The sequence below is a fragment of the Delphinus delphis genome, chromosome 13, assembly GCF_949987515.2.
Source record: "Delphinus delphis chromosome 13, mDelDel1.2, whole genome shotgun sequence".
NCBI lineage: Eukaryota > Metazoa > Chordata > Mammalia > Artiodactyla > Delphinidae > Delphinus > Delphinus delphis.
Genome location: NC_082695.1, coordinates 81763990 through 81785407, shown reverse-complemented (window position 1 = coordinate 81785407; position 21418 = coordinate 81763990). Strand labels below are relative to the sequence as shown.

At 41.5% G+C, this 21418-nt stretch overlaps 1 protein-coding gene across 3 annotated transcripts in view; it reads left to right on the top strand.

Annotated features, from left to right (window-relative positions):
- Nucleotides 1–1237: 1237 nt before the first annotated feature.
- The window catches only part of CD226 (CD226 molecule), a 102131-nt gene continuing 81950 nt past the window's right edge, over nucleotides 1238–21418 (top strand). Inside the window, exons 1-4 of one of the 3 annotated variants that reach the window (XM_060029566.1) lie at nucleotides 1238–1338; nucleotides 2909–3035; nucleotides 16571–16735; nucleotides 17029–17367. In XM_060029566.1, coding sequence (XP_059885549.1) covers nucleotides 16690–16735; nucleotides 17029–17367 — 385 coding nt within the window. In that variant the 5' untranslated portion in view covers nucleotides 1238–1338; nucleotides 2909–3035; nucleotides 16571–16689. Of the gene's footprint in view, nucleotides 1339–2908; nucleotides 3036–8711; nucleotides 8802–12316; nucleotides 12394–16570; nucleotides 16736–17028; nucleotides 17368–21418 lie in introns of those variants that run through there. The other 2 variants (XM_060029569.1, XM_060029568.1) reach the window with 2 other exon arrangements.

Below are 21418 nucleotides of genomic sequence, written 5' to 3'. Positions count from 1 at the left end.
TTGTGTTTCTCACTTAGAGAAATTCCTTTAGCATTTGTTATAGAGCTGGTTTGGTGGTGCTGAATTCTCTTAGCTTTTGCTTGTCTGTAATGCTTTTGATTTCTGCATTGAATCTGAATGAGATTGGTAGAGTAATCCTTGCTTGGTAGAGTAATCTTGGCTGTAGGTTATTCCCTTTCATCACTTTAAATATGTCCTGCCACTCCCTTCTGGCTTGTAGAGTTTCTGTTGAGAAATCAGCTGTTAACCTTATGGGAGTTCCCTTGTATGTTATTTGTCATTTTTCCCTTGCTGCTTTCAATAATTTTTCTTTGTCTTTAATTTTTGCCAGTTTGATTAGTATGTGTCTTAGCATGTTTCCTCTTGAGTTTATCCTATATGGGACTCTCTGTGCTTCCTGTACTTGGCTGGCTATTTCCTTTCCCATGTTAGGAAAGTTTTCAACTATAATCTCTTCAAATATTTTCTTGAGTGCTTTCTCTCTCTCTCCTCCTTCTGGGACCCCTATAATGTGAATGTTGTTGCATTTAATGTTGTCCCAGAGGTCTCTTAGCCTGTCTTCATTTCTTTTCATTCTTTTTTCTTTAGTCTGTTCCACCGCAGTGAATTCCACCGTTCTGTCTTCCAGGTCACTTATCCGTTCTTCTGCCTCAGTTATTCTGCTATTGATTCCTTCTAGTGTATTTTTCATTTCAGTCATTGTATTGTTCATCTCTGTTTGTTTGTTCTTTAATTCTTCTAGGTCTTTGTTAAACATTTCTTGCATCTTCTCGATCTTTGTCTCCATTCTATTTCCTAGGTCCTGGATCATCTTCACTGTCATTATTCTGAATTCTCTTTCTGGAAAGTTGCATATCTCCACTTCATTTAGTTGTTTTTCTGGGGTTTTATCTTGTTCCTTCATCTGGTACATAGCCCTCTGCCTTTTCATCTTGTCTACCTTTCTATGAATGTGGTTTTTGTTCCACAGGCTGCAGGATTGTTATTCTTCTTGCTTCTGCTGTCTGCCCTCTGGTGGATGAGGCTATCTAAGAGGCAAGCTTCCTGATGGGAGGGACTTGTTGTAGATAGAGCTAGGTGTTTCTCTGCTGGGCAGAGCTCAGTAAAACTTTAATCCACTTGTGTGCTGATTGATGGCACTGGGTTCCCTCCCTGTTTGTTGTTTCACCTGAGGCAACCCAGCACTGGAGCCTACAGGCTGTTTTGGGGGCTAATGGTGGACTCTGTGAGGACTCACGCCACAGAGTACCTCCCAGAATTTCTGCTGCCAGTGTCGTTGTCCTCACGGTGAGACACAGCCAACCCCTGCCTCTGCTGGAGACCCTCCAACACTAGCAGGTAAGTCTGGTTCTGTCTCCTATGGGGGTCACTGCTCCTTCCCCTGGGTCCTGATGCACACACTACTTTGTGTGTTCCCTCCAAGAATGGAGTCTCTGTTTCCCCCAGTCCTGTCGAAGTCCTGCAATCAAATCCAGCTAGCCTTCAAAGTCTTATTTTCTAGGAATTCCTCCTCCCTTTTGCCAGACCCCCAGGTTGGGAAGCCTGAAGTGGGGCTCAGAACCTTCACTCCAGTGGGTGGACTTCTGTGGTATAAGTTTTCTCCAGTTTGTGAGTCACCCACTCAGCAGTTATGGGATTTGATTTTATTGTGATTGTGCCCCTCCTACCATCTCACTGTGATTCTCCTTTGTCTTTGGATGTGGTGTATCTTCTTTGGTGAGTTCCAGTGTCTTCCTGTCTATGATTGTTCAGCAGGTGGTTTTGATTCCGCTGCTTTCGCAAGAGGGAGTGAGAGCATGTCCTTCTACTCTGCCATCTTGAACCAATCTAAATACCCTTCTTGATGGCACCTAAAAGGTGAATGAGTCCCCAGTTCTGACTCTTCACAGAAGATTCCTGGCAGTGGGGCACCAAAGAACCATAAATGTTATGTTATTGCCTTCTCTCTTTATTTTCATTGAAATTTCATTGAGATAATTGTAGATTCACATGCAATTGTAAGAAATAATACAGAGAGACTCCATATATTTTTACCCAGTTTCCCCCAATGGTAGCATCTTACAAAATAGAGTACAATATCACATCCAGGACATTGACATTGGTGCAATCCACCTACAGTATTCTGCTTTCCTCAGTTTTACTTGTACTCATTTGTGTGTGGGTGCATGTGTGTTTTAAGTTCTATTATATTAAGCTGTATAAGATGCATAAGTATATCATGTTAATGCAAGAATAATTGCATTAATTATATTAAGATCTCTACAGTGTTGTCCCCTGTGTAAATCTGCATATCTCCCACCACAGTCAAGATACAAAACAGTTCCAACATCATGAGGATCCTCTGTGTTGCCTGTTATGACAAATATTTCTTTCCCACATCACTCCCCATTTTTAACCCCTGGCAACTTCTAATCTTTTCTAAAATTTCTAAATTTAAAAAAAATTGTCATTTCAAGAATGTCGTATAAATGGAATACATTCAATATGAAACCTTTGAGACTGGCTTTTTTTTTTTTTTTTTTTTTTTTACTCAGCATGATTCCCTGCAGATTTATCCAAGTTTTTGCATGTATCAATAGTTTGATCTTTTTTATTGTTGAGTAGTATCCCATGGTAGAAGTATACCAGACACCTAAGTCTTTTGTTTTATTTGGAGTGATTATAAATGGTATTATGTTTTAAATTTTAGTTTCCCTATGATTATTATTAGTATATAGAAATACAGTTGATTTTGTGGTGTTGATCTTGTATACTGCAAACTTACTGAACTCACTTATTAGTTCTAGAAGATTTTGTAGATTTCTTGAGTTTGCTACATAAACAATCATGTCCTCTGCAGTTTGGCCTAGTTTTATGTCTTCCTTCCCTATCTGTGTGCCTTTTATTTCTTTTTCTTGCTTTATTACAGTGGCTGGAACATCTAGTACTATGTTGTACAGCAATGGTTCAAGCATCCTTACTTTTTCCCCAGTCTTAAGAGGAGAGCATTCAGTCCTGGCTATGGGTTCTTTGCAGATGATCTTGATCAAGTTGAGGTAATTCCCCTCCATTTCTAACTCATGGCTTTTATTGTGAGTGGGTGTTACATTTTTTTATCAAATGATTTTTCTGTGTTCATCAATATGATCACATAATTTTTCTTCTTTAACTTGTTGATATATTGAGTTACATTTATTTTTGATTCTCAAATGAGAAGTGACTTTGGACAGGTGAAGAAGGGAGTACACTATGTAAGACTTTGAAAATGAAGCCAAGGTGTTTAGATGTGAATCTATTGCACACCATTTTCCACAGTATGTTCTGATACGTATGCTAATAGAGGATACATAAAGATGTAATTTCACAGTCAAACTAGTTTGAGAAACAGTGGTTTAAACTAAATTCAGTAGGCTTCTTCATTCCTGATTTTCTCAGAACCTTTAATATGCTGCATTGAATGATATCTGTATTTCCAAAAGGGGATTAAAGAGTGTAAAGTTTCCAAATCCAGTTTATCCACAAAATCCACATTTTCCATAATGTCTATGATAATTGGAAGATGCACTTTGGGAAACATTGCCATATGAAATAATTTTTTCTAATGAAAATTTCTGACCTGGGGAGTACCATAGAAGAAAGGCAGTGTGCTGCAGTGGCTCACACATGGAACTTCAGGAATGTTTCCTACCTGCTGAAAGCCCACTTCATTATCTGTTGAGTGGGGAAAAAACATGACTCCATGGGGGGGCAGTAGGATGTTGAGGTAAAGAGTGTGTACTCTACAGTCAAACATCTGAGTCCAAATCCTGGTTTTGCTACCTAAAAGGTGTGGGGAACATTGGGAAAGTTACTTAATCACTCTGTGCCTGTTTCCTCACATGTAATGTAAGAATAGTAACAATTCTTACTTTCTAAGATTTTTTAAAGTTTTAATGAATAAAACATGTAAAGCCTTAGAGAAGTGTCAGGCAACTGGTAACCATTTAATAGTCATTACCTGTGCTGTTTATAGTTGAAGGGTTAAGTGAGATGATCAGAAAAATAGCTATCAATTTTATTACTCAGAAAGTAGTTATTAGGAAAGTAGATCCAAGGGCAGTTGTAGGATGAGTTAGAAGCAAGTGAATCTATGCTCCCATGTTGGATGCTTTGAGGACTAGGCCGGTGAGAGCACAGATGTAGAGGTTGCTTTTTTAAATACTTTCTTTAACTCTGTAGCATTTGGTGATTGAATATGAGGGGTTGAAAAAGATGACCCAAAGGTGACACCAGTTTTCAGCCTCGGCATTAGGGAAATGGATATTGTACCCCCCATGAATGAAGCGTGTCCCGGGTATTAACCTGTCAGCCAGATAATTTTAGCATTCTCATTAAAAAATAATAGATATTTTAATTTCTGGTTTTAATAAATGCAGGAAACTAAAGAGTTTCAGCCTGTTTATGCTAAACTATGAAATCTGATCCATGTTGGTAAAGGAACAATTTGACTACATAGCTCTACTACAAGGAAAATTATGCCCGTGATGCAACTTTGAACTTTGAGGACATCTCAGCTTTTTATTTAGAGCACTGAAGTGGCAGAATGGTTCCTCAGAGGAAATTAAGAGAGAGAAAGGCATGCTGGTGCTCAGAATAGCAGAGAAGATTGAAATAAATGGGAAACGTGGTAAAATGACTGAAAATAAGCCAAATATATAAGATAAAGTTAGATCATAGTTATTGTTTATTGAACACCTGCTACATACTGGCCATCGCTTTTGGATTGGGGATACAGTTAGTTACAACTGCCGAGGCCTACCTGGAACTGTCCTGGTTTTAACACTGAAATCCCATGTCGTGGGAAACTGCTTGGCCTCAGGCAAACCAGGACAGTGGGTCACACTCAGCACAGCAGTGAACAAGGCAGTCTTTGCACTCAAGGAACTCACATTCAAGTTGGGGGATCCAGAGACAGACGCAAAGCAGATAAAAATAAGACAAAAGGCACAGTTTTATATATAGTGCAGCATCAGGTTAGAAGGAATGTAAACTATTTATATATTGGTTCATCTATTCATTTTGAAAAAGGAGCTGGCTCCTTCTATATCTAGTGTGGGAAAGAGAGGGTCACCACAGGTCATAATTTGACTTTCAGAAGGATCACTGCTTACCCCCTCAGAGTGGATACACATGAAGTGGGTAGGCTCCCATTGCCCTGAGGGAAGGAAATAGAAGGACTGTTTTTCTGTCTGACCCAGCTTGCCTTTCACAGGACCTGGTGGAAACTTTTCAAAGAGGCCACATGCACCGGGGAGAGGAGGATGGAGACTCTGGCCCTGCCTCCTTGAGAGCCAGCAGTGTTAGAAGCTTTATGATGGATAAGGGTAATCCTGATTGAGGGCTGGGTAGAAAAGACACCATAGCCTCCCAAGGTGACCAGGAGCTGACCAGGAATGAAGATGGGCTGGACCCAGCACCAGGACCCAGGTGGTCTTTGTTACTGCTGTATAAGTGGAGACCAACTATCCTGATTTGTCCAGGACTGAAGGGTTTCCTTGCTCATGGGACTTCAAACCCACAGCTATCTGAGGTGGCTTTTAAGATGACCTATTATCCAAACCAAGACACTTTTGAGAATGAAATGGGAGGCTGTTAATAAACACACCAGTTCAACCAGGTGAATGTTGGAGCCATTCTGGGGAGCTCCAGAGAGAGATGGGACCCTATCTACATTAGACTACATTTATTCTGGATTCAAATTACAGGAAGATGTGGGGCCTTGTGTAGCTGAGGCAGCAAACTTTCCCTTATCTAGTTACCCTGCCATGGTGACAGGCTATGGGGACAATGACCTTGGTGTAATTTTTAACCAAACAGCTCAAATATAAGCTCCATTACTCGACTGCAGACAAAACTGTCCTCAGGGCACCAGCAAAGCAGAGGAACAACTATGACAACAAAAATAAAAATTCAGAAATTTGCGATAACAATATCTATCAAGGACCTAATTTAAGTATGTATATGGTTTTTTAAATTGAGGTGTAGGTGATGTACAATATTACATAAGTTTCAGGTGTACAAGGTAGTAATCCACAATTTTTAAAGACTATATTCCATTTACAGTTGTTATGAAATATTGGCTATATTACCCATGTTGTACAATATATTGTTGTAGCTTATTTATTTTATACATACTAGTTTGTAACTCTTAATCCCCTACCCCTATCTTGCCCCTTCCTCCTTTCCTCTCCCCACTGGTAGTCATTAGTTTGTTTTCTGTTTCTTTTTTGTTACATTCACTAGTTTGTTTTATTTTTTACATTCCACATATAAGTGATAATCATACAGTATTTGTCTTTCTCTGACTTATTTCACTTAACATAATATCCTTCAAGTCCATCCATGTTGTTGCAAATGGAAATATTTCATTCCTTTTTATGGCTGAGTAGTATTATAGTGTATTTATTTATACTACATCTTCTTTATCCATTCATCTTTTGATGGACACTTAGGTTGCTTCCATATGTTGGCAATTGTAAATAATGCTGCCACAAACACTGGGGTGCACGTATCTTTTTGAATGAAGGTTTTGGGGGTTTGTTTTTGAATACCAAGGAGTGGAATTGCTGGGTCATATAGCAATTCTATTTTTAGTTTTTTGAGAAACCTCCCTACTGTTTTCCACAGTGGCTGCACCAATCTACATTCCCACCAACAGTGTGCAAGGGTTCCCTTTTTTCCACATCCTTGCCAACCTTTGTTATTTATGTTCTTTTCATGATGGCCATTCTGACAGGTGTGAGGTAACATCTCATTGTGGTTTTGATTTGCATTTCCCTGATGATTAGCAATGTTGAGCATTGTATTCTTTGGAGAAACATCTATTCAAGTCTTCTGCCCATTTTTTAAAATTCAGGTTGTTTGTTTTCTTGAGTTATATAAACTGTTTATATATGCTGGATATTAATCCCTTATTGGTCATATCATTAGCAAATATTTTCTCCTAGTCTGTAGATTGTCTTTTCTTTTTGTGGATGGTTTCCTTTGCTGTACAAAAGCTTTTAAGTCTAATTAGGTCCCATTTGTTTATTTTGCTTTTATTTCCTTTGCTTTAGGAGACAGATCCCCAAAAATATTGCTACAATTTATATCAAAGAGTGTTCTGCATATGTTTTCCTCATATATTTAGGTCTTTAATCCATTTTTAGTTTATTTTTGTGTATGGTGTTCTAATTTCATTCTTTTACATGTAGCTATTCAGATTTCCCAGCACCACTTATTGAAGAGACTGTCTCTTCTCCATTGAATATTCTTGTCTCCTTGTCGTAGATTAAATGACCATAAGTGCATGGGTTTATTTCTGGGTTCTCTATTCTGTTCCATTGAGCTATGTGTCTGTTTCTGTGCCAGTATCATACTGTTTTGATTACTGTAGCTTTAGTAGTATACTGTAGTATAGTCTGAAGTCAGGGAGTGTAATACCTCCAGCTCTATTCTTCTTTCTCAAGATTGTTTTGGCTATTTGGGGTCTTTTGTGTTTCTATACAAATTGTAGGATTATTTCTTCTTGTTCTGAGAAAAATACGCTTGGTATTTTTTTTTTAATTTATTTTTTTTGGCGGTACATGCGCCTCTCACTGTTGTGGCCTCTCCCGTTGCGGAGCACAGGCTCCGGACGCACAGGCTCAGCGGCCATGGCTCACAGGCCCAGCTGCTCCGCAGCATGTGGGATCTTCCTGGACCGGGACACGAACCCATGTCCCCTGCATCGGCAGGCGGACTCTCAACCGCTGCGCCACCAGGGAAGCCCTATGCTTAGTATTTTGATATGGATTAGATTGAATCTGTAGATTTCCTTGAATAGTATGGTCATTTTAACAATATTATTATTCCAATCCACAAACACAGTATATCTTTCTATCTGTTTGTGACATCTTCAATTTCTTTCATCAGGGTCTTATCATTTTCTGAGTACAAATATTTTACCTCCTTAGGTAGGTTTATTCCTAGGTAATTTATTCTTTTCTATGCGATTGTAAATGGGTTTGTTTTCTTAATTTCTCTTTCTGATAGTTCATTATTAGTGTATAGAAATGCAACATATTTCTGTATATTAATTTTGTATCCTAGCACATGTATGTTTAGTGCTGTTTTGGAAAGTAAAAAATTTCTTTAAAGTACCTGGGATGCAGCAGTATTGAGAGTATAAGAGGCTGAATAAAATATTCAGAGCTTTGTCTGAAATTCCCCATCTGGGTGGAGGGCACTTGGCTGGGATAACATGAGGGTGGGGTTTGCCAGCCTGGGTGCTCCCCTGGGGCTGGCAGGGTCTTTGCTGTCATCAAAGTCCTGGGAGCTGGAGGCCCCACGGCTAGTCCAAGATGGATCAGGATTTGAACATAAGTCTCTTTGCAAAGCCCATACTCTTGTTTATAGGGGAGTAACTCTCACTCTCTCTCACTGACTAACCATAATGCAGGGGGAGTGTTATCACATAGCAGCAGCACAGAGTAATGTGGGATGCAGAGGAGAAAGGAATGAGCTCTGTCAGGGGATGGCTGCAGAGAAGAGATAGTGAATATCTGCCAGTCCCCATCCGTCCATGGACAGTGGCTGTCTGCTGCTTCCTGGGGTCTTTAGAACCAATTCCCAAAGAAGAACTTAGTACTTACCCGGGCCTGATACTCAGGGCAGGAGTCCTGAAAATGTGTGTGCAAGTATTTATTTCCTTGAAACCTTGAGACCATCAGGAGAGGGAAGGTTGATAAACAGAGGAGGAAGAAGAAGACAGTGGCCAGTGGAGTCCTGGGTGCTGCCTGCTGGGCCCAGCAATGCCACACCAGGTGAGGAGAGAGTGAGGGCTCCCAGTCTGGGTAGAACTTTTCAGAATGGCTCATTTGCTGTCTTATTTTTATGAGTGGACGTGTGTTGAAAAAAGTTCTTCACTTGGTATATTACAGACATTTTGCACGTCTAAATATAGATCTGCATAACCATTAAAGAGCTGCAGAGCATCCCAGCCTATGGACTTAGCACAATTAATTGAGCCAGTCCACTAGAGAAAGGCATGCAGATTGTTTCCTGTTTTCATTAATAGAAATAATGCTGTAATAAACATTTCCATTTTAAACACAGATCTTTGCTCAATTTATTATTCTTTAAGATAACTATCTTGTGGTGACCGTGCTGGGTCAGAGGATACAATAAGTCGTATCTCAACTCTTCTGCATAGAAAATGTGTACCTGTGTGCATTTGCACTCACAGCATATAGCATTTGTGTTTCCATCTGCTCTTGTTAACAGTGGTCACTATCATTCTTCTCATTTGTATATTTACATATTTGACATGCAAAAATTAATTTGTCATTGTTTTCATTTTTATTTATTCATTGATTTCATTTATTACAACTGGTGAGATCAAATAGCTTTTTACATTTTTCTATCTGTAGTGCTTCTTATGTGAATTGATGTTTAGCATCCATTGCCTGTTTTCTATTGGGACGTTTGTGGGATTTCTTTCTGTCATTGATATTTAAGTACTTTGCACTTAGAAAATACTGTACTTCTATGTCATCCCTCTCCCGACTGTCCTGCCTTTTGCTTTGTTAGTGTGTGATATTTGTCACGCCAGAGTTTTAAGTTTTTATGTAGGAAAAGCGGTCACATTTTCCCTGGCTTTGGCATTTTATATGTGTATATATATATATATATATACACACACACATATATATATGCACATCTTAAAATGTGTACCTTAATATATTTATATATATACATATTCTGTGTGTATTTAATCTCAAAACCAAAAATCCATCTCTACCCTCAAGCTTATAAAATATATTCTCCCCTTGTTTAGAATATTTTTCTTTTTCAAATTATTAATACCTTTGAAATGTGTGCTGCTGTGACAGTTGAGTGTAGTGATCAGGGTCCTTAGTTGTACCTTTCCAAAGTACTTCTGTCTAAGGTGAAAAGGAAGCAACTTGAAGGGACAGGGGACGCGGAGCAGGTCACAGAACGAATGGGTGTGAGTTGGGGGGCACCGGCTCCGTGCCACTAGGCCGGCCACAGTTCCCCCAGGGCCACCCCCGCAGGCCTGCGAAGACACCCCTGCAGCCGGCACAGGCCCTGCCGCCACTCCACGGGGACACCCAGCTCCCCTGCTGCTGGCAGAGCCTGTGTGCTGCTGTGTTGGGCATTGGTAGGGCCGCAGCCCTGCTGCCGTCTGGCCAGAATGGGCCCTGGGGCCCTGCTGATCCCCTACTTTGAATCCTCAAGCTTTGGATTTGGATTCCGATGGAATAAATGTGTTGGCAAGAGTCTAGGTCCCCCACCCAGGCACTAGCTGTGCGGGCCCTCTGGTGGGCGTGAGGAGGTCCTGCTGCCCAGGGGGTGGATGCCGACTGCAGCTTTTCCCAATAGGCAGTCACTTTCACTAACACCCTACAGTAGACAACGAGTTCTTTCCCTGCTGTACTGAAGTGTCACTGTTGTCATATGCTGAACATCGGTAATTCTGTTTTTTAAACCCAAATTAATTCTGGGTTTATTAAAAAGAGGCTGACAACCTGACTTGCAGAGCCACCATTCACTGTCTACTCATTTCTGAAAAAACGTTTTCCATGAGACCTAATTACACTTTATTTGATGCAATTTAATTACGGGAAAACATTTTACACGTATGTGAAACATCTACCCAATCCTGACCGACTAGAGCATTGCGTGACACAGGAGTTTAGATGTTAGTGTTGAAAAGATGGTAAACCATTCCCATAAGACAAAGAAAGCCCTTTGAGTGAAGTAAGAGAGTATTTCATGTCTCACAGTTGCTCAGAGCATCTTCTTCTCCTCCAGGAGGCCTCTTCCCTTTGCTCAGCCATATTCTTGATATTATTCCTCAGTGAGGTTGACTGACTTCTTGCATGAGCCGAGCTTCCGCCACAGATCTGGTTACTTCTTTCACTAACTCACTCTTTAGCCAGAGGGAACTCTGATGAAAAAGTTCTATATTGGTTTCCTGCATGGTTTGTTGCTTATTATTATTTCAAGCCTGATTGTATCAGAATGGCAATGCCTGTGCAGATAGTCTTGCTGTTACGAAGGAACGGAGCAGATCCCCCTCTGGTCCCAGCAGAGGTGCATTTGTTTTGAAATCTTTGAAGGGATCCTGGTTTCCATTCAGAGCTGCTCTCTGGGCTGCATGAGATCAGTAAACCACCTTCATTTTTTAGGTAAGCAGCACCTTTAAGCCCAAACTATTAGGTGGGTCTGGAGTGAAGGAAGGGAGTGAGCAAAGATGTAAGATGTAAGACAGGAAAAAACAGCAGAGTTCAAGTGTATCTGGCCTCGTAAGTCGGTAAGAAGTTGGATATTCTTTTGAGGATGGTGAGGCCTTGAAGAGAGTGACACAAGTCAAGCAGGTGTTGTAGGAAGCTTCCTCTGTCCCACAATTAAGTGCTCAAAAGATATTTGTGTGGTGCAAGGCAGCACTTCAAGGTCTTTTGATGCTTTCAGGCATACACAGTGTGCAGAAGAGGCCAGCCCGAGTGTGTGACCTGTCGTTCAGTGTTTGGGGCAGGTTAGCCCCCAGCAAGTGGCTTCTCTTCTGTCAGATGCCATGTTTTCTCCCCAGTATTTCCACGAATTGCATGAACTCAACTTCAGCCACAGCCCTTCATGGTGGTTTAACCTCCATTCCCTAGTACATCAAAAGGATGAGTAAAACTAACTCTGCTGTCCTCTGGAACAACCTAGAAACTATTTCATGTCTGGGACAAAGAAGCTGATAGACTTGCGGGGACAGTTCTTACGAAACCACCAACTTTGTGTGCTTTTTGTGTCAGAGAATCAGAGAGTCAGAAAACAACACCGTATCTAGGAGGTAGGATTCAAATGCCCTGAGATATGGGCAGAGATAAGCTTCCTGCACTTCAGAGACTTCTGACTCTGAAGTGCTTTGATTGGCAGGAAAGCAGATGGGGAAGAAAAGGCAAAGTAACCAATTTCAAGTTTTTTGTGTGTAGTTTCAGTTCAGAGTTAGAACATTCACAGTGAAAGTATATCCTTTCAGACTGTAGAAGCTTAGGTGGGGCAAAGAGAAGGACAGAAGTATATCTGAGTTGGGAATGAGTCTGAGAAGCTAAAACGGTAAAGATGCTTCCAGAAGCAGGGACACTTCTTGACTGGTTTTAATCCTCCTTTAGTGAAATATTAGTGATTTACTTCAGCTCCAACCTGAGGGAGCTCTGGTGGAGAGGGCATAGGACGAACGCCCCCAGCTGCTCCCAAGATGCAAACTAGGGGATGAGCACAGCCGGGGAGATGGCCTTGACCAAAAGGGGGTGAGGCCAAGAGGCCATGGTAAACAGGAAGCCCTTAACCAAGACACATACCGGGAAAGAAGAGTCAGAGCGAGCAGGGCGCTCACATCTCAAGGTCAGTAACCTTCTAGAAAAAAGACTGGGTGTGACCACGTTCACACTTTTAAAATTATTAGTGGGCAGGGAGTCGGGCTGTGGATACAGGAGGATGACCAGTAGGGAAAGCAGGAGGAGAGCTGCGGGGAAAAGCTTTAATTAATTCGCAGAATGGTTGATCTCTGTGAACCTGTACGTTTACTGATGGGCATAGTATAGTAAAAGGGTGTTGCATAAAGTCCTTTTTCTCAGTCTGTTCCTGGGAAAATCTGGTAGTTTGGGTCTTGAGAATAAGAAAATTTAGCTCTTTTACCAGTGTCGGGCTATCAGGCTTAAACTACCTTCCTTCAAGTAAGCCTGAGCAGGGATGAACTTCAGTAATAAAGGTTCGCTCTCCAGGTTTAAATAACCCTAAGCAAGGGCTGGTGAACTTTTCTGCAAAGGGCCAGAAAGTTAATACTTGTGGCTCTGCAGGCCACGCGGTCCCTGCTGCAGCTACTCATAGTGGCACGGAAACAGCCACTGTCTACGTAGACACGTAGACAGACGGGCATGTCTGAGTTCCAGCCAAACTATTTCCAGCAATGGGACAGTGGGCTGGCTGTTTCTGGAGGATCCCCCTGAGGCTGAACTAAAATCTCTGCTTTGAATGGAAGTAAGTTTTTATGGCCCCTCAGCGGCAGTGGAACCTGTCCTGGGGGCAGGTCTGTGACTCGCCACAGGCCCTGGTTGGAAAGATTCTCTTAAGAAGATGCTGTGAGGCAGGGAGTGGAAACCTGGACCACCTGCACCCCCTGGAAGCAGGAGCCTCTGAGCAGCCCAGACCTCCCAGCCACGGGCACCATCAGGTCTGCCTCTAAAAACAAGGGAGGGGACTAAGGACCACACAGCTGTGACCCTGCCAGCCCAGCGGCTTGTTCTCAGGGCTTAGCCCAGGTTTTCTCTTTCACAGGCCTCGGCTCCCCAGCATGTGGACAGTTGTCCAAGCTGGGGAGGAAAGATGTGGGAGCAGGAATGGGCTCCCAGACACAGCAGGAGTCTCAGCGCGGGCTGGGGAATGCTGGCTTGGGGAACCAAGTGGAGACTAGGATCCTCCGAGTTTCAGAAAGGGCCCCGGCATCCGGGAAAGCAGAACATCTCACAGAGGGCAGAGCAGTGCGTCTGAGGAGGTGGGGAAGGTCTGCAAGGACAGCCAGCAGAGGAAGCAACAGGTCTGAAGAGGGGCACCCAGCCCAGGCCACCTAGGGGCACCCAACCCAGATGAACTTGTGAGCAAAGTCACTTCTGAGGTTTGCTGAGACGTATTAACAGTAGAGAAATCCAGGAATATCTTGATTAATGTCATCCTTGAGGATGAAGCTCTTTTATACAGACAGCTCTAATAGAAGAAAAACCTTGAGCCAAAATCCCTTCATAAATCATGCAAAAAATGTCTGCCTACACAACAAAAATAGCTCCGGGCCAGTCTCTGTTTGCCTTTGGTTAGACGTTGATAAATAGGGCTCATCCTTAGCAAAGTTGTAACAGCTGAACTTTATCTTCAGTCCAGTGTCTTTCTGCACCTTTCGTTCACATCCGAGACCTCTAGGTCCTTTGAGTTTAGACATATCAGAATGCAAGTGCCCTTCTGCTTTCTTCATCCTTTAGCTACGCTGACTTCGGTGCCTTGCGAATGAAGGGGTTACTACTAGTTATTATCAATGAGCACCTGTTTTCCAGTAATCCTCCCACATTCCTGAGTCCTTACTCCCAGTGCGGGGGGCAGGCATTCACTGAGGGTCTTTCTGTCTTTCTGACGTGAAATATAATTTCCTTGACTCTGATTGGATCTACTCAGTCCACGCTTGGCTTCTCCACCTCCAGCCCCCGAATTAGTCATAGTTGTCAGTGGAATAGCTCAGATTTGTCATAATATCCCGGTGGTGTGGGAGAAATGGATGCCCAAACCAAAACAGGTTTTTGTTAAGAGTGAGGAGAGGGAAACGGGTGATGCTCAGCTCTCTTTCTAAGAATTTAAATCAGGTCATGTAATTCTGGTGCCTAAAAGCCGCCAACAGCTTCCACTTGCTCTTAGAATTGTATCAGAAAATCTTCATCCTATCTATCTACACAGTCTAATCTCTTGTCATTGTCTGTCCCCATCTCCTCTCAATGGCTCCAGCTACAATGATTTTTAAAAACAAGTTCCTCCTAGAGCTGTTATTGTTTATGCCATAGACACATGTCCCAGGAATCGTGCTTGGTGCTGGAGTGACAGATGTAAGCAAGATGTCAAGTTTCGGGGCTTCCCTGGTGGTGCAGTGGTTGAGAGTCCGCCTGCCGATGCAGGGGACACGGGTTCGTGCCCCGGTCCGGGAAGATCCCACATGCCGCGGAGCGGCTGGGCCCGTGAGCCATGGCCGCTGAGCCTGCGCGTCCGGAGCCTGTGCTCCGCAACGGGAGAGGCCACAGCAGTGAGAGGCCCGCGTACCGCAAAAAAAAAAAAAAAAAAAAAAAAAGATGTCAAGTTTGAACTCCCTTATGGATGTCATTCAAGACAATTTCAAACAAGACCCAATTTCATTTTTGTCCCCTCCCACCCCCTAGCTGGTAATCACATCATTTCCTGAAATGCCCCGTGTTTTGCCCCTTTATCTCCTCTTCTTATTTGTCTACTCGGAATGTCTCATTCAGGTTGGAAGGCCCAGGGTGTGGTACACTTGCCTTTTTTTTTTTTTTTTTACGAAATGTTCCCCAAATCTGTTAGAATGAATTGTTCCTCTCTGGGATGTTGTAAAACTTGATCAAAGAAATGATCTAGTTTTATTATAATGAATTGCTCCTTTAATCTATCTGACCCAATACGTTATGCATGACTAGAGGGCAGAGACTGTGTCTTTCTCATGCTTGTGTCTCCAGGACCTAAGCAGGGTACCTGGTAGAGCTCAGTAAAATTTTCATCAAATTGCTTCATTAAATTACTTACAAGACAGAGATGAGAGTTACTTCATCTGACTATATCACAGAGCTGTTATAGGCACAGATAATATAGATGTGAAAGGTTTTGGAAAATAGAATGTTCTGTAACCATAAGGCAGCACTATATGTTATCATATGGACACATTATAATTTTGTTCTGATTATCATTACATTTTTTATTTCATATTTGATTTCATGTTTCCTGAGAAAGTTCCCACATTAGATACTGATGTTAAGGAGAAGACACCTGCTGGTGAACTTTGGGATGGAATCACATAGGCTCAGAGTCAGCATCAGGCAAAGTTGTCTTTAGTGGTGCCTGCCCCCGCTTTTCTCAATTTTTACCCTCTTTTATTTTGAACCTCTCATCAGGGGTCAGATGCATTCTTACATTGTTGCCTCTTGTTACAGAGGCAATAATATATTTTTATGCTGACGTGGTTATACGTTCCCAGCAAGTTCTTAGGCAACTGAACTGTTATTTTATAAGAGAGGGAAGGGAGCAATGACGTACCTACTAAGATTATATAAGACAGAACCATGGGGGAAATTAGGTGAAGGGTACACAGATCCTCTCTGCAGTATTTCTGCAAATTCCTGTGACTGTACAATTATTTCAAAATAAAAAGTTTTAAAAAATCAACGATAATTGTGGATTTGTATATTCCCTGAGCCACGATACTTTGGAATCTGGAGGGCCTTCAGCGGTCCCTTCATCACTCCCTAAGCAAATGCCTGAGGTCAGCGAAGAGGCAGAGGGGACAGGAAGGCCATGCCCCATGGGCCGTCCATGCTGGTGGAGCTGCAGGCCCCTTCCTGTGCCCTGTAGACTCTGCCCCAATCTCACATTCTCAGTGCAGACTTCCCAGCCCTCCTATCCATGGGGGAACACTACCACGCCATCCCGGTCCTGCTTTGTTTTTCTTCATGCACTTACCACTTAACTCTATTTTGTCCTTCTCTATTTTATTTTCTGCCTCCTCCCACTAGAATGTAAGTTCCATTATGGCAAGGATATATTTTTTTAATTAATTGCTGCATCCTCATCACCTAGAGCAGAGTTGGGCCCAGAGCAGGCACTCAGAGAATGTTTGTTCGAATGAATGAATCTTTGTAGAAAATGAAAGCTTGAAAATAAGCTATTTCCCCGGGAGAGAAGTAACTCAAATCTGCCCATCTTTGTACGAGAGCAAACCTGACTTTGAAGCTAAGACCTTTTTCCTGTGTTCATACTTCAGATAAAGAAGACACTGCTGATAGGATCTGAGAGGAAGGAAACAGTGCATCGTGCTGGGGCTCTCAATGTGACATTATAAATTGTCTTTCTGTAGACTGGCCTCCCACACAGGTTCCAGAGATGGATTACCTTACTTTCCTCTTGGCTATTCTTTATGTATACAAAGGTAAAGATAATGTCTTGATTTAAAGAATTTACTCCTTTTTTAGTCTTATAGTGTGACATGTTCAGAATTTATAATGCCCTTAGTTGGTTTAGATAATTTCTCGCTTGTTCAGAAAAGCTACAAGTTGTAAATACCAATTATTAGCAGTGGAAACCTTTTTAGACTAAGGTAGAAACTGTTAGCCTCAATTTTACTATCTTGCTAGGTCTAGAGTAAGCTTCAGATGTCTGTTTGGTGTTTCAATCATCAGGTCTAATTGAATTCACATGATCACATGATGGTGTGTCTTTCAGCTGGATGTGAACAGATATTTTGGGACACAACTGTTAAACTTGCTAAGAATATGGCCCTAGAATGTGTGTATCCATCAAAGGACACTTTAACCCAGATGGAGTGGTTCAAGATCAAGACACTGGAGAGAGAGTCCATAGCCATTTTCAACCCTACTTACCGTGTGATCATAAGAGAGCCGTACGTTGATAGGGTTTACTTTTCAAATTCAACCACGGCCTCTAACGATATGACCTTGTCCTTCCATAATGCCTCTGAGGTGGACATTGGCTTCTATTCCTGCTTTCTTCATACTTTCCCACGTGGAACCTGGGAAAAGGTGATACAGGTGGTTCCATCAGGTAAGTGAAATTTTTATTTACCTTTTTACCCATCTACAATATTTGTTTCTGTAAAGACCAAGTAGAAACTGTGAAATGCTTTATCATATTTTTGTGCCATTTTCCAATTCCATTTCTAGATTCTATATTATTGTTTCAAAGAAATAATACTGTAAATCAGTTCCATTTTTCTTAATGTGCTATCATTTCTGAATAGAAGAAGCATCTCATGAATTTGAATGTCATGGGAGAAAGCACAGGTTTTATCTTGTCTTAATGAGAACTTGAACCTAGATTAAGCTGATGTTGGCAATGTTTGGGTTCAGAGGTCAGACACCTCCTGTGATGTAGTCTCATTTCCTTTTGCTTCCAACCCTGCTTGTTCAGAGTCCTTTCTGTAACACCAAATCTGGGCTTATTAGTGAATCCTAGGCAGAGTTCAAGCACTGACTCTGTTTTTAGCTTCATCCAAGTTTCACTAGAGAAGATGCTTCAGAAATTGCAAGCTGTCATCTCAGAAAGAATCGAATGATCTCTTGAAGTATTTCCTGCCGTGTCTACCAGTGATTGTAGTTTGAAGCTTAGTTACTCCTACAAGTAATAGCCACATGGATTGGGTGTGGTATGTTGGAAAAACTTGGGTTTTATAGCCTTTACTTCCTTTATAACCTTATATTAGCTGCTCAGTCCCTCTTAATCTCAGGTTCCTGAATAGTAAATTGAGTTAATAATACCATTCTCTTTGTTGAATGGTTTAGAGATCATATATGTAAGGAACTTGGCCCATGGTAGTCGGGGAATGGTAGGTATTATTATTACTGTCACTGTTATTATTTCCTAGGCTTTTGATACAAAATTACTAGTGATGAAATTTTTAGTTGTCAGAGATAATCTAGGGAAGGAAATAATTTGGGACTGTGTGTTTCTTGTCTGATGTCCCTCAAATTATATCCCAAATAGACATCCAGCAGAGCACATCATATACCACCTGATATAGTGCTTTCTTTTTAAGAAATCCGTATTATAAAAGAACAATTTAAAGTACTATATAAGGAATATCTAATGGTCAGGAAGTAAGAAAAATTCCCATGTGTTGGTTTTCCCTTTCTGTTTAGGTGTAGCTAAGCTCAATAATAATTCTGTGTATATGGGTGAGGCTTACAGAGTGTCAATTAGCAAAATCTCTTTAGTTAAATACTTACTTATTACAGACTCCATTTTGCCACGCAAGATCTCATTTGCTGTTGTGTGCAGCCACCTGTTAAATGCTGTTTGCAAGTCTTCAGTGTATAGTCCACTCTGATTAGCCATGCAAGTGACGGAGAGGATAGGAAGGGTCTTAGGGGTGAGCTGTTTGACACATGGCCTGAGCCACCATGGCCAGAAATACATGCCCTTCCCCGCCCTGCCTCGTGTGGTGAGCTTTTGTAGTTTGGATCCCAAATCAGGTTATTCCGATTTCCGTAAAGAACAACCAACTGAAAACAGGTACACCTGAAACTAACACAACATTGTAAATCAACTATACTCCAATAAAATTAAAATATTAAAAAAACAAAAATGTCCATCAACAGAGGAATGGCTAAAGAAGATATTGTACATATATACATATATACACTAATATGTACAAGATAGATAACTAATAAGAACCTGCTGTATAGCACAAGGAACTGCACTGTACAGTAGAAACTAACAAAACATTGTAAAACAACTATACCCCAATTAAAAAAAAAAGAAGGAAAAAAAGAAAACAGGTAGAATGGTGGTTACCAGGGTGGGGAGGTGGGGAACGGGGGAGATAGATGTTGGTCAGAGTACACAGTTGAAGTTATGCGGGATGAACAAGTCTAGAGACCCAACGTACAGCATGAAGACATTAATGATAGTTAATATCGTTGTCTTGAACACTGGAAATTTGCTAAGAGAGTAGATTTCAGGTGCTCTTATCACCAAAAAATGGTAACTATATGGGGAGAAGATGTGTAAATTAGCTTGACTATAGTAATCATTCCACATATCATTTTGTTGTATATGCCCTAAACATATGCAATTTTTATTAAAAGCAAAACAAAACAAAAACAGGTAGCTTGACCTCTTGTGAAGGTTTAGGATAGAGGGTAGCACTAAATTATTGAGAACTAAATTATGGTCGCCACACCAAAGTAGGATTTTTAGCATCATGTATGAATGATTTTGGCAATATTTTCTTAATTTTATCATCCAGATTTATTTCTCCTGTTATTATTTTGAGGACAGGAAAAGGGAGATCTCTGCCTCATGGGGCTTTTTCAAAAACAGTGGTGAGATTTTCAGTCAGTCACCAAGAAAGGGGCGGCCGGGGCTTCCCTGGTGGCGCAGTGGTTGAGAGTCCGCCTGCCGATGCAGGGGACACGGGTTCGTGCCCCGGTCTGGGAAGATCCCACATCCCACATGCCGCAGAGCGGCTGGGCCCGTGAGCCATGGCCGCTGAGCCTGTGCGTCCGGAGCCTTGTGCTCCGCAACGGGAGAGACCACAGCAGTGAGAGGCCCACGTACCGCAAAAAAAAAAAAAAAAAAAAAAAAAAAAAAAAAAAAGAAAGGGGCGGCCAACTCTCCATCTAGTTCAGATTAGAATCTGATGGTATTCAACATATTTTGCTGTTGTTTTTGATCATTTATATTTTTAAAGAATAGATTGCATTAACCAGCCAGTGAGAGTATTTCATTCACTTTTGAGATTTGGAGAGCTTCATATTTTTTTAAAACTAAGAATGATAGTGAATTTATAAAATATAGTAGCTGTATTTACATTAAATATACTTAACCTTAAATATACTAAATTAACCTTCAATATACTTAACTTCTTCCATGTGTGCTTTATCAACAACATATTAGGATCTACAAATATCACATGCTTGTATAACATAAAGGGGGAGTTGATGATCTATCTAACAGTGAAAGATTGGACTTGGAATCCGGAAATCTTAATCTGTATAATAGATCGTTAAGATCTTCAAAAAGGTGAAGGAATTGAGCCACATGCTCTCTAAATATACTGATTTCTCCTGTTCACTGAAAGCTGATGATGTGTGAGGAACTTGATCAGTACCTTACCCAGGTCTTCTCGTTTAACGCCCCCTGCACACTTGACTGTGGACGTAACCTTGATTTTCGAGTGAGAACACTGAAGGGAAGTAAGGTCCAGTGATCTGCTCAAGTTCTCAGACTTCGTTTGTGTCCACTGGATAGAGCTGCAATTACAGGATGGAAAGTGCCGGCTTGGGGGGCATAGGAGCCGGCGGGGCCCTTGAACGAGGAGACATCCATCATTGCTTGTCCTTTTGGCCTCCCTCCCCCTTGAGCTTTCAGCCCAGAGTTGAAGAGCAAATTGGATGTCTTATTCTGGATAAATGATATTGTTAATGCAAAATTATGTTAAAACATGAGTTACCTTCAGAACAGGCATTTCTTAATCAGTAACTGATTTAGAGCATGTAATGGCAAGAGTGGCTGCATTTATTTCATTGCCTCATGGAAAAATAGCTGAGGCAACTCGAGAGGTGACATTTCAAAGGCAGCCCTTTCATGGCAGAGTTTGCGGTGGAAGTGGGGTTGTGGAGAAGATTACCGTAACCCATGTGTCTCTGGCTTTACTAGTCACTTATGGCAAATGTAGTTATATTTATGGAAATGTCCCCCCAAATGTATGATGCACCCCCAAGACTCTGCTCGCTAACTCTGATTAGGTGCCTACTGTGTGTGAAGTAAATGCCTGTCCTCTCGTTTAATGCTTGTGAAACACCAGGCGGGAGATGAGAGTGCTCACATTATATAGCTGAGGAAACTGAAGTTCAGGGTCATTAACCAACTGAAGGTTGCTGAGCTGCTGAGCCGCGGCACCAGGATGACACCAGCTGGTGTTTCCAAAGAGCCAGAAATGAGAGGGAGGGGAGCTTGACACCAGCAGGGTGAATGTGAACAATTAAAAAAAAAAAAATGAAGTAGAGTTGCTGTGCAGTATTATATAAGTTACGGGTGTACAATGTGGCGATTCACAATTTTTAAAGCTTATACTCCATTTATGGTCATTATT